The 16,661-nt window shown below is 47.1% G+C and overlaps 1 protein-coding gene across 1 annotated transcript in view; it reads right to left on the bottom strand.

The window, feature by feature from the left end:
* MGAT5B (alpha-1,6-mannosylglycoprotein 6-beta-N-acetylglucosaminyltransferase B) overlaps nt 1-16,661 on the bottom strand; it is a 275,223-nt gene that overhangs the window by 14,367 nt on the left and 244,195 nt on the right. Inside the window, exon 15 of the mRNA XM_089771960.1 lies at nt 2,846-2,920. Coding sequence (XP_089628086.1) covers nt 2,846-2,920 — 75 coding nt within the window. The remainder of the gene's footprint in view (nt 1-2,845; nt 2,921-16,661) is intronic.

Raw genomic sequence — 16,661 nt, 5'->3', positions numbered from 1 at the left:
ATTGATTCCAGCTACATTATTTACATCAATGGGAGTTGTGTACTTTAAGCCGACCTTCCCCCCGCAGTGTAGACCTGGCCTCAGAACTGGTTACTGACTCTCTCCCGCCCTGACCTGGTTGACCTTCCCTGCAGCAGAGAGATCAAAGGGCTCTTCTGATGCTGCAGAGTTTTGTGAGCAAAGGCTGTTTCTGCTCTTGTTCTCCAAGGTGCCAGTGCAGCCCCTCTCCCGGAGCCAGCCAACGAGGGCCCGACGAGCCCATGCAGCCAGGAGAACATTCCATGGGGAGCCCTGTCCCCAGGGATTTGCTCTGAAAGATTCCCACTGCCTTGGTTAGGATCTGGAGATAAATTAGGGACTCAGAGAGGAGCCGGCCCCTATTTCTTGTTTTTGTGGCAGGGCTCCATACAAAGCATCTTTCTTCTTGCCACCTGGATGTACCTATCCCTGCAGATACCGAGTGATCCTCATGTGTCTCCACCCAGGCACAGACCAGACAAGCGGTGTGCAGGGCTGCTAAGGTACCTGACACATGACTATTAGCACCACCTCATGACCCAGCCTCTGTTTAAGAAAGGCCCAAAGTGGCAATCAATGGTTGCCGCCATAGGATTAGGGAGGAGCATCCCTGGCTCCTGCCAGTACTATGCTGGGCTCCAGCCAGCACCATTGGTCCTTGACTTTCATAAGTCCTCTCAGATTCAAACAGATACCAGATACCACCTATGAGACAGATGGACATGTGGGCAGATTCCTGGGACCCACCTGAGGTAAATGTTGCCTGGAGCCCACAGCCTAAAACCCTTCCTGAATCCCAATCCCCTGCTCCAGTCCTGAGCCTCCTCCTGTATCCCTATTCTGTTACCCAAACTCCGTCCTGCTCTCTGAACCACTCAGCCAAAGTCTGGAACCCCCTTTTCACCTCAACTCCCCCTCTCTGGCCCCATACCACAGCCCACACACCCAGCCAGCGCCATCACCCCTCCTTTGCAATCCTCTGCCCCAGCCTACAGCCTTCTCCCAAACTTTGAACCTCCCATTTCTGGCCACATCCCAGACACCATACCACCAGGCGGAGACCTCACTGCTTCCCACAGCCTAAGCCTTTGCCCCTGCCTGGAGCCCCATCCTGAACTCCAAACCCCCTCACTCTACAGCCCTCACCCTAACCCAACCTCCTGCCCCAGTCCTGTGAAAATGAGCGAGTGAGCCAGGAGTGAAAGACTGAGTAGTGGAGAGAAGGAGGACAGCATGACCAGGGGTGGGGCTTTGGAGAAGGGATGGGGCAGGGGTGTGACCTCAGGGAAAGGATGGGAGTTTTCAACAATCAGAAAGTTGGCCACCTAACTGACAACACATACAATAATCACTGGCTGCAGCATCTGCCAGGGGAGGCCGCTGGTGCTTTCAGACCTTGGTTTTCAGAAGGGATGGAGCTCTGGGAGAGATTTGAATGAAGTAAACCACTTCATTGTCAGACAAGCCTTGGGCCTTGACCTACCTAGTGACAATGCAGCCTGCCATGCAGCTCTGTCAGGCTCAGCGAGAGCTCACCTGGTGTGAACCTGGGCAGTGAGGGATCTCAGAGGGCTGCAGGAAAGGCAAGTGGGTTCACAGGAGTGTTCTTCCTTCCCCTCTGTTTTGCTCTGGGATTTAGGGTTCACTGGCCTCTATTTGTCTGGTTTAGAATGAAACTATTAACTCTTCCCCGGAATCAAGGGTTGAGGAGACTCACTGCAACCCCTCACATCTACCACCAGGTCTCCTTCAATTCCTTCCTTCCCTCCCTCTCATGTCAGGTCACTCCAAACCTTGGACCTCTAGCTGCCTGAAAAGTAGCAATGAACCTGAAGTCTGTTGCACATCTTTAACTACTGCAGGGGTGGGCAATGGCAATAATTTTTGATGGGGGGCCACTCCAAGATTTTGGAAAGTGGTCAAGGGCTGCACTTTACTGTGGAGAGGGTGCGGAGTGTAGGATGGAGGTTAGGTGCAGAAGGGCTCACGGGGTAAGAGACTGGGATGTAGGAGATGGTGTGAGGTCTGAGAGGGAGTTTGGGTGAAGGGGGGAGTGCAGACCAATGGGTTTGGGTTGTGACCTGGATCAGGGGATTGGGGTGCCGGACCTGGGAGAGTGTTTGGATGCAGGAGAAGATTCTGGCCTTGGGGAGGGGTGTAGGAGAGCTTACAGAGCCTGGGAGGGAGTTGTGATCTGGGGTAGGGGGTGCAGAGGGTTTGGATGGTGACCTAGGGGAGGGAGTTGGGATGCGGGAGGGGCAGGGGTACCAGAGGCAGGCTCTGACTGGGAGGCGCTTACCTAAGCCAGCAGCCCTGCAGCCCCCACAAAGCAGGCTGGACTCCCTGCCTGTGCAGCCCCAGATCTCTTAGACCTGCAGGCTAATCTATCCCTGTGGCTCTCAGCTCTGGAGGGGGAAGAGGCTTGCACTGCCCCCATCCTCCCCCAGGCCAATCTCTCAGCTCCTATTGGCTGGCTGTTTACAGCCAATAGGAGCTGAGAGATTGGCTGGGGTCAATTCCTATAGGCTGGTTGTTTCTGGCCAATAGGAGCTGAGGATTGGGCTGGGAGCAGGATCTCACAGGAAGCCTCCCCTTCCCTCCAGAGGAGAGAGCTGCTGGACTGCGCTTTAAACCCATGACAGTTGTGTGCCTGAGGGTCCTGGCAGGGTGGCCCATGGGCCGATCTGGTGGCTTCACGGGCCAGATCCGGCCCCAGGGCTGTATTTTTCCCAGCCCTGAACTACAGCCTTCTGGCCATAATGCCTAGTTGGCTGCTTCCCCCAAGAAGAAGTGAGAAGCCCTGGGGAGTAGAAGAGCAGTGACGGACCTGGTGCTGAATATAGGCGTGAATCCGCTCCAACATCCCCTCGCAGGTGTATTCATAAGGTACATAAGGGTCCACCTGTAGAAAGGAAACAACAGGATATAATCACAAGCAGGGAAAGACCCCTCGCTTCCCATTGGCTTAGGGCTCTTAGCTGCTCACCGCCTATAAACCCAGCTCACAATACCTGCAGGAGGAGGAAAGATATTGGGAGCTTGTAATCACCGACCTGTTTTCCTAATGACTTTTCATGATTCCCTTCACAGAAAGATCTCCTGCAACCCATTTCCAGACCCATCTTCATTGGTGGGAATACCTAACGTTGGGTGTAAGGTGGCCACATAACCAATCTCCCCCCCCCCCCCCGAGTAATAAACGTTTTAGTGCTAAAAAACATCAGTAGACAACACTTGATCGGCCACACTTTTTCAACCTTTTTTTCACTTGCAGTCTCTTCAAAAATGTTGAGTGGAAGAGCAGGCCCCTTTGGAATCTGAGACAGTCTTCAGGCCCTCCAGGGAATGCAGACCACAGGCTGAAAACCACTGCTCTTTGGTAATGACAACCTTCCACAGACTCCACAACTCTACTGTATGGACTGCAGAGTAGGGTCTCCATCTAGCATTTAAGACAGTTCTAGGAACAAGCTAGTGTGCTAGGCATAGCAGCATGGTCCGTGGACCATGTCCCCTCTCATCTTCTCCAGCCATGTGCGGAGTACATTCGTTGTGTGCACCAAGGCAGGTGGGAATGTGCACCACCAATAGAAACACCTGTTGCCAACTGTGGGCACGCTGCTAATCAGCTGGGTGGCATGTGAATCTCTCCTGAGCGGCCATGTAGCACAGGTGCCCAGCTTATAGGGAACACCGCAAATGTGGGTATGGTCTGCCATCCAGGGAATGAAATAATGTTTTGTATTCACCTCTCCAGAGTGGCAGCATACAAGCACTGCCCTGCAAAAAAGCCCACAGTGGGAAATTTCAAGAAGAAAGAAGGCCCTGTATTCAATGAAACCTAGAGACTCCTAGTTCAATGTTTCTCAAACCGGGATCCATGGTCTGCTGATCAATTTCTGCCTCCTCCCCTCAGTGAGCATGGCAGAGGGGGACCAAATTCCCGAAGATAACTAACCACTGATGGCAGCACTAAAATTGATGGATCACGTGCTGATTGGGGGCAAGAGCAGAGTCTATCATCAGGAACTCTGATTGGCTTTGATCTGCAGTCTTGACTGTAGGGTCCAGCTGATGAGGCTGGGATGAAGGAAGTGGGGGTATGTCTACACTACCACCCTAATTTGAACTAGGGTGGTTAATGTAGGCAACCGAAGTTGCAAATGAAGCCCGGTATTTGAATTTCCCGGGCTTCATTTGCATCTTGCCGGGCGCCGCCATTTTTAAAGCCCCGCTAGTTCGGACCCCGTGCCCGCGGCTACACGTGGCACGGAGTAGGTAGTTCGGATTAGGCTTCCTATTCCGAACTACCGGTACACCTCGTTCCACGAGGAGTAACAGTAGTTCTGAATAGGAAGCCTAATCCGAACTACCTACTCCGTGCCGCGTGTAGCCGCGGGCACGGGGTCCGAACTAGCGGGGCTTTAAAAATGGCGGTGCCCGGCAAGATGCAAATGAAGCCCGGGAAATTCAAATCCCGGGCTTCATTTGCAACTTCGGTTGCCTACATTAACCACCCTAGTTCGAATTAGGGTGGTAGTGTAGACATACCCTGGGTGAGTTGCAGAGAGAGACACAAAAGAGCACCAGTGGAATATCCCAAAGGGGAATAATCCTTGTGTCTTGATTCCAGGTTTGCAGGCAATCCATCATCTCCCTGCTGCTCCCTGCACTCTCCACAAAGCCCCAGAGGGGAAAGTTGTCTAATGCAGTCTCAATGGGTATTTAACATTCAGAGCTTAAGCTTTATTGCACCACAAAAGACACAGTGTATGTAAAACAGGCCCTCTGCTGAGACCGATTAGCATTTAAATAGAAGCTATGATTAGCTATAAAAGTGAGCAGGGCTAAAGCAACAGTGGGAGGGAGAGAGCAGGAGGCTGTGGCCATTAGGGCACACAGGAATAAAGAAAGGGTTTGCCCTGCAACTTTGGAAGGAGACAGGCACAATGAAATTATATAAGAGCAATAGCCCTGCAGCTGGCACCTGGCCCCTCGCTGTGATTTCTGTAGTCAACAGCACAGACACTTGAGCTTGCTTTTGTCGATCTTCCCATATTCCATTGAATTCCACTTTGTCCCACTCAGGCACTTTTCTCATTATCCTGGTGTTCTTCATCTGCTGTGGCTTACAGTTTGACTTCTTCCTATTTGTTTTCTGGCCTTGATTAGCTCTGACTTAAACCCCACCAGTCCCCACAGCAGCATGGCCTGTCTGCCTAAAATCCAAAGGGAGGGCATCTAATAGTTATCATTAGCCACAGATTATGCAGGACTGAGCAGAGTGACGGAGCTCCAGCATGTCCCAGCGGTGACCAAAGTGCCAGGCCTAGGAATGACTGCAGTGAAGCCTGTCTGTATGGGAACTGACCAATGGATGAGAGCAGTGACCCTCTCTTCTGAGAGGAAGGGTTGGAATGGGGTCCCTGCTTCCAACTGGCTCCCAGTGTAGGTAACACTAGTGTGGAGCAACTCCTTGCTCTGTGCAAATGGACATATTTCCTTTGAAACATTTTTTTAATGAAACATGGTGCTCTGGTTTGGTTAAAATGCAAATGTTTGTTTTTGACACTTTTTTCATCAAAAAACAAATTATTTTAGCTACCAACTTTTCAGTTTTCAACTTTTCAATGACCTTGTCAAAAAAAGTTGGAAGAAAGTTTTTGATTAAAAATAAAAACATTTATTTTCCCCAAAAACAGTCATGGGAGCAGAAAATAATTTCCTAACAAGCTCCACCAACACTGTGGCCAAGATCCGCCTTCCCAAGATCCTACCACCCCTCCCAATCAGAAGCAGTCCTGGGACATTAGACTGTAAGCAGTTTTAAAGCAGTTTTAAAGTTTTATGCTCTCTGGTTTGTTATACTTTCATCTGGGCCTGAAAAGACACTTTACCTTGCTGCTGATATTCAGTGTTATATGCAGTGGCAGAGTACGTTTCCTTTACGATATTTAATGGTGGTTAGAGCTGGTGAAAGGGGCCAGGTTAACAGCCCAGGACAGGGAAGGCCTCCGTCTACATGGGTATGTCTAGACTACATGGCTCCATCATCGGAGCCATGTAGATGAGTTTACTAGACATAGGAAAATGAAGTGGCGATTTAAATGCCTGGTGAAATGAGGTTTACCGGAGCGGTCAACAAAGGTTTCCATTGTCAACCGTGGTGCGTCCAGACTGCCCTGCTGCGCTGCCAAACAGCTGATCGGCACTGCACAGTGGCCATTTTGATGTAAAAGAAGCGGCGATTATTTAAATCCCATGGTACAGCCCAGACCACCGCCAGCCCGCGGTGCAGCCCAGACCACAGTGCCGGCCCACCCCCCAAGCCTTCAGAGCCCCAGAGTGCACAGCGCTGTGCTTCAGAAACAAATTAAAGGAGCCCAGGACTCTGGCTACTACCACCGCTTCTACATTGCTGAGCCCTGTGGCAATTCCTCCTATGTCCCCCTGTCAGTGGCCCTTCCCATTACTGATTCTGTGAACAAGTCAGTATCCTTGCTTGGTGATTCTGATGGAGTGGAAGCAAGTGTTGCTTTAGTTGTGTCCTTCTTGTTCAGGAAACATCCAGCTCAGTAGCAATGGTGTAACAGTATAACATAATTGCAAAGAAAGTAAAGAGCATTCTGGGATGTATTTGCAGGGGTGTTGTAAGCAAGGCATGAGAAGTAATTCTGCTCTAATCCATGCAGATTAAACCTCACATGGAGTATTATGTCCAGTTCTGGGTACCACAATTCTGGAAGAATGTGGATATGGAGGTTTGGAACAGGTCCCATATGAAGAGAGGCTAAAGAGACTGGGACTTTTCAGCTTAGAAAAGAGGAGACTGAGGGGGGATATGATAGAGGTCTATAAAATCATGAGTGGTGTGGAAAGGGTGCATAAAGAAAAGTTCTTCATTAGTTCCCATAATAGAAGGACTAGAGGACACCAAATGAAATGAATGGGTAGCAGGCTTCAAACTAATAACAGAAAGTTCTTCTTTACAAAGCAAATAGTCAACCTGTGGAACTCCTTGCTGCAGGAGGCTGTGAAGGCTAGAACTAGAACAGAGTTTAAAGAGAAGTTAGATAAATTCATGGAGGCTGGGTCCATGGAGTGGTATTAGCCAGGGGATAGAAATGGTGTCCCTGGCCTCTGTTTTGGAAGTCTGGAGATGGATGGCACGAGACAAATGGCTTGGTCATTGTCTTCGGTCCATCCCCTCCAAGGTCCCTAGGGTTGGCCGCTGTCGGCAGACAGGCTACTGGGCTAGATGGACCTTTGGTCTGACCCAGTACGGCCGTTCTAAGCTCAGGGCTCAGGGTCGGGGGTCTCACTGGACCACCTTGATTTTCATGCAAACCTGCTCCTGGGTGGCCAGGCTGGCAGCTATCCTGCCCTAGATGGCCACTTTCCTGTGCCTAGTGCGGAGGTCGTGGATGAGGTCCACGATGGCCGCACTAAACCAGGCGGGCGCCCGCCTCTTGTGGCCCCGGGCAGGCTCCTGGGAGCCGCCAGCCTGGCCCCGGGAAGAGGCGGAGGGCTGGGTGGCAACGGGTGGCTGGTTCATGCTGTGCCAGGTGCAGGGTCTGCTGGCTGGGTGCTGGCAGACTTGCACCTGGCACGGGCACTGTAGCCAGACCGTGCCCCTTTAAGGGCTCCAGGGCCAGAAGGGGGGCAGAAGAGTTTTCCTTGTGGTGCCCAGAGTGGCCATCAAGGAAAGCTGGGGAGGGCTAGCCTCCCACTAGTTCGAATTAAGTGGCTACACAGCCCTTAATTCAAACTACTTAATTCGAACTAGGCGTTAGTCCTTGTAGAATAAGGTTTACCTAGTTCGAATTAAGCGCTCCGTTAGTTCGAATTAAGTTTGAACTTGCGGTTTGTATGTGTAGCGCCTATCAAAGTTAATTCGAACTAACGTCTGTTAGTTCAAATTAACTTTGTAGTGTAGACATACCCAGGGTGATTAAACACTGGAATAAATTGCCTAGGGAATTTGTGGAATCTTCATCGCTGGAGATTTTTAAGGGCAGATTAGAAAAACACCTATCAGTGGTTTTGCTTATTCCTGCCAAGAGTGCAGAAGCCTGGACTTGATGATCTTCTGAGGTCCCTTTCCATCTTCTGAGTCCATGATTCTTCTCAGAATACCATGTGATAGCAGAGCACTAACTCTGATGTAGTGAATGTTGAGCAATGCTTTCTGTTTAAGAAGTATTTTTTCTAAGTGCTCTACAATCCTCATAGTTACTTTGTCTTCTATTTTTCAGTGCATCATATGGGTGCAAGGTAATGCTAGTGATACAAACCTAGGGACTTTAGAGCAAGGGGCTCCCAAGATATAGTCTCCCATCATCATTTTACAAAATAAACAAATTCTTACCATTTTTACATGCACTCCTGAGCTCAAACCAAGTCCCTTCCAATCCTAAGATTTGATTATAATGATGATAGATAGATAGATAGATAGATAGATAGATAGATAGATAGATAGATAGATAGATAGGGTGTGTCTGGACTACAGGGTTTTGTCGACAAAAGTGGGCTTTTGTCGACAAAACTATACCTGCGTCTACACTATCACCATGTTCTGTCGACAGTAAGTTGACAGAACGCAGCAGTTTTGTCGACGGCAGTAAACCTCATTCTACGAGGAATAATGCCTTTTTTTGATAGTACTCTTGAAAAAAGGAGCTATTGCATGCAAACTGTGCTTTTTTGAAAGAGAGCGTCTAAACTCTCTTTCAAAAAAGCGACTTGGTTTGTTGACAGTACTGGTTGTAGTCTAGACCAGTGGTTCTCAACCGTGGGCCATATGCCTCCCCAGGGGCCACGCCCTACCTCTAGGGGGCCACATCGAAAAAACAGAACATTAGGTAAATTATGTACCTTTTTTTCCAAATAGCAGCGGCTGTGAGGGGGCCACAGAGGTAAATGAGGCTCAGAAGGGCAACATGAGCAAAAAAAGTTTGAGAAACACTGGTCTAGATGCTCTTTTTCAACAGAGGCTTTGTCGACAGTATCTGTCGAAAAAGGCGTGCAGTCTAGACATACCCATAGATAGATTAGATTAGATTAGATTAGATTTAGGCTATGTCTCAATTATGGAGCTTTTCTGGGATACCAGAGTTATCCCAGAAAAGCTCTGCTGCATCCAAAGAATGCTTCCACTTTTTCTGAACAGTTTCCAAAAAAGCAGACACATTATTTCAGCATCCCTCTATTCCTCATTGTATGATGGGCCAAAAGTGGAAAAAGATACGCAATTGCGAATTGCAATTTGCATATCTTTTTCTGAAAAAAACCCTTCAGTATAGATATAGCCAAATAGATAGGCAGACAGACAGACAGATAGATCATAAGACTAAGGGAGACAGGAATTAACAAGTTAGGAATGGCCCAGGTAGTTCAAAAGCTGTGGAACAAAGAGATACCATGAGTCAATCTTTTCCCATCATGCACCTAAACCTAAGAAGCAGAAAACATACAACCACCTAGATTTTGGGTCTCAGTCAATCTAGTACCAGGGCTGTGAAGCAGGAAGAGATTTCTGGCAGAGTGTCAGTGCTGGGATGAAGCAAATGTATTTTCAGCAGCACTGAGTTGATGTGATTTCTGACACTCCACCCCCATATTCCGACTGCTATTTATATACAGCATTCAGCTTCTCTCTGGGTAGGCACTATCATTTAAATGAATGGCATATTTTTAGCATGGATTATGAAATACTGCTGTCCTTATGGAGCATTCTTTCTACTTTCACTTTTCATCAGTAGAGTAGTGGCAGAGGAAGGATGTAAAGCCACCCGTTTCCTTGAACAGTTATCCTCACATCCTGAAATTATCAACTGCTCCTTTGGAAACCACAACCACTGCCTGAAACTTATAACTGTCCTCCACTTGTTAATGTATTTCTTGTTTTGTGCACATAAACCCTAATCACAGTTATCTCTCTCGTAACCTTTCTTTAAGGGTTGTTCAGATACAGTGATGCTGCTTGTTGGCTCCTACATAGAATAGGCAACAATCTTTCCACTATGAGCAACATGAAGACTCTTACAATGCTGTAAGCTTATTTCTGGAAGGAAGTACTTCTGGTTACACAGGTAATTCCTGACTGTCTGTAATAGCATCCCATTGCCAGAGGGCTTACTGCTTGATAACTTGCAATGAGTCTCAGCTGGCCTCAGCTTAGTGTATCACCCTAGCTCTCTGTTGCCATAATCTATATCTAAATGGTGTCACCTAGAGTAACCTAGGCACACTGGTCATTAATATTATGGTGTGCTGGTTATATATGGGTGATATATGAAAAGTTATAAATATGTGCTGGAAATATGTTCTTAAAATGTGGTTGGCAGGAGCGGCTTAAATCTCTCCACTACAGACAAAGGAAAGAGGTCCTGCCTGCTTGAATGCCTCTCCGATGTAAGTTGAGCAAAGATACAGAATAAAAGTACATTTACATATAAGGTAAACAAAGCCATCGAACTAGGGAATGGGGGAGATAACCAGTGACCTATCAGGACTGGGAGAGAGAGAGTGCAAAAAATGAACATGGCATCATTTCCTGCTGGACTCAGCAAGCTGTTGAAAACAAAGATACATGTTGATGATATAAGCCGGGAGAAAATGTCATTTTGGTCTCCTTTGGCTGACAGGGAAAACAACAAACAAAAACATGGTGCTTCGAGCTCTGTGTTAGGTCCTGGCTAAGAACTGACTACTCGGGTTGGAAAAACAACTGGGGCTCGTCTACACTGGCCCCTTTTCCGGAAGGGGCATGTTAATTTCACGAGTCGCAATAGGGAAATGCGCGGGGGATTTAAATATCCCCCGCGGCATTTAAATAAAAATGTCTGCCGCTTTTTTCCGGCTTTTCTAAAAGCCGGAAAAAAGCGGCGGACATTTTTATTTAAATGCCGCGGGGGATATTTAAATCCCCCGCGCATTTCCCTATTGCGACTCATGAAATAAACATGCCCCTTCCGGAAAAGGGGCCAGTGTAGACGTGGCCCCAGAGTGAGAACAACCACTCTGAACAAAAGATTCTAGTTTGCTAAGTTAGGTTTTAGTCTTTGAAGCTTATTACACCTTTGTTTGTTTGTAACTATTTCTATCCCAACTCCTCCTACTTTGTATCACTTCAATATCTGTTCTTAACAAATTTAAACTTGTTTTATCATCCAGCCATCTCAGTATTGTGAGGCAAAATCCTCAGCCAAACTCCCTAGCAGGTGCTGCACACAGCCTCTTTAAAAGTGCAGCAAGGTTGACAAGACTAAGGGTATGTCTACACTAGCCCCCTAGTTCGAACTAGGGAGGCTAATGTAGGCATTCGAAGTTGCAAATGAAGCCCAGGATATTTAACTAGGGGCCTAGTGTAGACATACCCTAAGAGTGCCACAGTGAGGGGGTTGAACACTGCAAGGTTTTGGATAGGCTCAGGACTGCCACTCTGCCAGGAGTCACCCAGGCTGGTAGAAGGTAGGGTAAGGGCTGCATCTTCTATGTGAGCTGTTGATATGACAGGGCTCTGAACCAAAGTGCCCAACACAGAAGCACCCAAGGTGACAGGGCAGTTCACTCTTATTGGTCTGGATCAGCCCCCAAACATCACACTAGCCCAGTCTCCCAGGAGGCATTGCTTCAGTGGGCAAAAGTGAGATTGGGGGTAGGGGTTGCAGCGGTACTTGTCCCCCAGACCAGACACACCACTCCACAACTGAAATCACCTATAGTAAATAGGTTCTAAACTAAGAGGCATCTACATTATTTTTTTCTGAAAATGCTGTTCCTTCATTTCACTAACAGGAAATCTCAGAATTACTTGTCTCCTTTTGAAGTACTTGTCAAACCAAAACTCAAAAGGCTCAGCCTAGAGAGAAAATACCTTTAAGCAACTTCCTGCCATAAATATCTCAGTGAGACTGGAAATTACACCCATTATATCTAATTACAGGTGTGCGCGGTAATCAGTTTCGACATAATGACAAGCGCTGATCCTGCCTATGAATTATTGAGCTCGCCCTGGTTTGACTTGAGAACTTGAATAAAGGGATTTGATGGGCACTTCTGTGAGCTCTTTAAATAGCAGTTCCTCTCTGAGAGCAAATCGCGATTGCCTGTTTCACTCTCTACCAACACAATGTGATGAATTGTCCTCCATTTTGCCTGACGCAGATTTAAGGGGAGGCAGATTTTTTCCCCTTTTAATCCTGGCAGTGACAAGGAAGGACACTTTATTCCTTTTCATCACTTTTTCACCCAGGGATGACCCCAGCAGGATCATTGTGTGAGGCCTTTATAGATGAGGCAGGTTGTAACATGTGGATGGAACAAACCTGTGGTAGGGTAGGGGCAGGGAGAAGGTAGGTAACACATTATTCAGCCCTTTTTTCATGCATCCTTAGTAAGGTATGAAGATGGGTAAAGGATTGTTAATAGGAGAACCTTTCCTTAAAATGTAGGTTGATGGTTGGAATCTATCCAGGCTAATTCTGACTAGTTGTTTGGTTGTGCATGTTAAATGTGTTGGGTGGTTTGTCATCCCAGATCCCAGTGACAAGTGTCCGCATCACAAGAAATAAATAAAAAATCATAAGGGGAACTAAATGGGACATTTGTTGTCAATCCCCACTGAAGGCAAAGGCCTGGATTCTCTGCTCTAGATCAGGCCTGAGGCCAGTATTCAGATTAGCTGCCAGCGCAATATGCTTGTTCAGTCAGTGCAGCAGGAATCCGCACTGATTTCCTTCTCCGGATCTCAGATGCTGCATGGTCCTACCACTCCCCTGTAGGGCACAATCTAGCCCAAAGGCAGGGGTGGGGAACCTTAGGCCCAGGGGCGGGGCTGGATTAAGACCTTTAGAGGCCTTAAGCACCGAAAAGATTATGGTGCCCCCCATATGTCGTTCAAAATAAAAACAATACTATACCGTAAAATCTCTCTCTTTTTTTTTTTGGTGCCCCTGCTTTGCTGGTGCCCTAAGCATGTGTTTAGTCTGCCTATTGGGTAATCCAGCCCTGCCCAGGGGCCAGATGCAGCTGTCGGCTTGCCTGGATCTGGCCCTGGAGCTCAGAGCCACCCAAGCATTGGAGAGACTGTGTTGGTGCTCCAGCCTCCCTGCTGCCCCACCACAGGCCTGGTGCACACAACAATCTACTAGGCTGGGACCCTCTAGTCTCTGGTGGGCAGGGGGAATGTGGGGCGTGTCTTTCTCCATCAGTGAGGGCTGGAGTTTGTTTGTTTGTTTTGCTTCTCACTTGTGTGTAGGCCCTGACTGATTTTTCCACGGGTCAGTGCCTCCACCCCTGACTGAAAGCTTCACTCCTGCAAATGAAGTGAAGGTTCTTTCAGGAAAAGGAAGAAAGCGGGGTGAGGAAGGAAAGTGACACACCAATGCTGACTCGACCCAAGTGAGCAGGAGGTCATGGTGAACATGGCTGTGAGCCTGCTGGGGGCAACCTTGCTCAGGCTTTGGCAAGCCTTGTCAAAGGCTACGGGACTTATAAGGCAGAAACTGGCACAATTAGGGCTGTGCCCAGAGCCATCTCCTCCTTCACAGGGAGCCAACTCTCATAAGAGCCAACGTTCCCATTGTCATGAGTGTCACCAACAGTGTGATGTCAGCAGGAGGCCAGGCCTGTCTGGTTTTAATTAAACAATTATCTTCAAGAAATTGGCATACTGCTGCAGTCCCAGCCACACACTCTGGACTAGAAGCAGAAGGAAAAGAAAAGGCAGCTAGTGAGTGCAAACAAGCGCTCTGAAAGATGGATAACAGACAGGGCACCAGGGCTGGTGCTGAGGGGATAAGTGTTTCAATCCTGGAGTCAAAGGTGAGCAAAGAAGATGGGGTTGCATTGGGAGGAGGAGGGGGCACGTGAGCTATGGTGGATGATCAGAACAGCAGTCATAGAGGAGGAAATGTGATGGGCTGGATTTATAGAACAGTGTTTTTCAACCAATGGTACGAGTACCCTTAGGGGTACTGGAGAGAAGTCTGGGGGCTACATCAACACAACTGAAACTTGAAGAAAACTGAATTTTTGTTTTAAGTTTTATAGCGCTTTATTATTTTTGTACTTTTTACACCCCAAAATTTCATCACCCACCCGGCTATGATTAAGTTGTTTAAACAAATGTGTTGCAATAGTAGAAAAAAAAATTGTGTGTCTGAAAACTGTACGTACTGGCGGTACTTATGATTTTTTTTAAAAGGGGTACTTTATAAAGAAAAATTGAGGAACACTGTTATAGAACATCCCTCCCCAAGCCCAGGGCTTGCTTCTGCCAGGAAGGGAACAGATGGTGAAGTTTTAACAAGAGAGGCGTCAAAAATCACCAGCAACAATTACTTTGACAGGCAGCATGAGGGGCTCAGTAGGGAACAAGATTTCTTAGCTTTTGCTTGGGTTGAAAATGCAAATCTGCTCAGCTATCAGGAAGGATGAGTGGAAGAGTGGGGGTGAGGAGAGAATCACAGAATCATAGAACACTAGAACTGGAAGGGACCTCGAGAAGTCATCGAGTCCAGTCCCCTGCCCTCATGGCAGGACTCAGTACTGTCTAGACCATCCCTGATAGATGTCTATCTAACCTGCTCTTAAATATCTCCAGAGATGGAGCTTCCACAACCTCCCTAGGCAACTTATTCCAGTGTTTCACCACCCTGACAGTTAGGAAGTTTTTCCTAATGTCCAACCTAAACCTCCCTTGCTGTAGTTTAATCCCATTGCTTCTTATGCTATCCTCAGAGGCCACAGAGAACAAATTTTCTCCCTCCTCCTTGTGACACTATCATGTTCCCTCTCAGTCTTCTCCTTTCCAAACTAAACAAGCCCAATTCTTTCAGTCTTCCTTCATAGGTCATCTTCTCTAGACCTTTAATCATTCTCGTTGTTCTTCTCTGGACCTTCTCCAATTTCTCCACATCTTTCTTGAAATGTGGTGCCCAGAACTGGACACAATACTCCAACTAACGCCTAATCAGTGCAGAGTAGAGCAGAAGAATGACTTCTCGTGTCTTGTTCACAACTGTTAATGCATCCCAGAATCATGTTTGCTTTTTTTGCAACAGCGTCACACTGTAGATTCATATTCAGCTTGTCATCCACTGTGACTCCTAGATCCCTTTCTGCAGTACTCCTTCCTAGACAGTTGCTTCCCATTCTGTGTGTGTGAGACTGATTGTTCCTTCCTAAGTGGAGTTCTTTGCAGTTGTCCTTATTAAACTTCATCCTATTTACCTCAGACCATTTCTCCAGATTGTCCAGATCATTGTGAGTTATGACTCTATCCTCCAAAGCAGTTGCAACTCCTCCCAACTTTGTATCATCTGCAAACTTAATAAGTATACTCTCTATGCCAATATCTAAATTGTTGATGAAGATATTGAACAGAACCGGTCCCAAAACAGACCCCTGAGGAACCCCACTTGTTATGCCATTCCAGCAGGATTGTGAACTGTTAATAACTACTTTCTGAGAACGGTTATCCAGACAGTTATGCACCCACCTTATAGTAGCCCCATCTAAGTTGTATTTGCCTAGTTTAATGATAAGAATATCATGCGAGACCATATCAAATGCCTTACTAAAGTCTAGGTATACCAAATCCACCATTTCTCCCTTATCCACAAGACTCGTTATCCTATCAAAGAAAGCTATCAGATTGGTTTGACATGATTTGTTCTTTACAAATCCATGCTGGTTGTTGCCTATCACCTTATTATCTTACAGGTGTCTGCAGATGAATTCCTTAATTACTTGTTCCATTATCTTTCCTGGCACAGAAGTTAAACTGACTGATCTGTAGTTTCCTGGGTTGTTCTTATTTCTCTTTTTATAGATGGGCACTATATTTGCCCTTTGCCAGTCTTCTGGAATCTCTCCAGTCTTCCGTGATTTTTCTAAGATGATAGCTAAAGGATCAGATACCTCCTCTATCAGCTCCTCAAGTATTCTAGGATGCATTTCATCAGGCCCTGGTGACTTGCAGACATCTAACTTTTCTAAGTGATTTTTAACTTGTTCTTGTTTTATTTTATCTTCTAAACCTACCCCCTTCCCGCTAGCATTCACTACATTAGACATTCCTTCATTAGACTTCTTGGTGAAGACTGAAACAAAGAAGTCATTAAGCATCTCTGCCATTTCCAAGTTTCCTGTTACTGTTTCACTGAGATCCTCACTGAGCAATGGGCCTACCCTGTCCTTGGTCTTCCTCTTACTTCTAATATATTTATAAAATGTCTTTTTGTTTCCCTTTATGTCTGTAGCTAGTTTGAGCTCGTTTTGTGCCTTAGCCTTTCTAATCTTGCCCCTGCGTACCTGTAGGCTATGTCTATACTCACAGCTTCTTGCGCAAGTACAGCCGTTCTTGCACAAGAATCTGCAGAGCATCCACACTGCCCACCTGCTCTTGCGCAAGTAAATTTACAGTACAGCGTGGTAAGAGAGGGCTCCTTGCGAAAGAGCTATGCTCTTTTTTGACAGGTGTAAGCCCTCTTGCGCAAGAGCTCTTACGCAAGAGGGCAGTGTGGACACTCAGCAGGGATTTCTTGCGCAAGAAAGCGTCCACACTGCCATGGGCACTCTTGCTCAAAAGCACAGCTCGCACATGGTAGTGTGAACATTTTCTTGCGCAAGAGTTC

This window comes from Pelodiscus sinensis, chromosome 20 (genome assembly GCF_052426305.1).
Source record: "Pelodiscus sinensis isolate ZL-2025 chromosome 20, ASM5242630v1, whole genome shotgun sequence".
NCBI lineage: Eukaryota > Metazoa > Chordata > Testudines > Trionychidae > Pelodiscus > Pelodiscus sinensis.
This window is presented reverse-complemented; position numbering and strand designations above follow the sequence as displayed.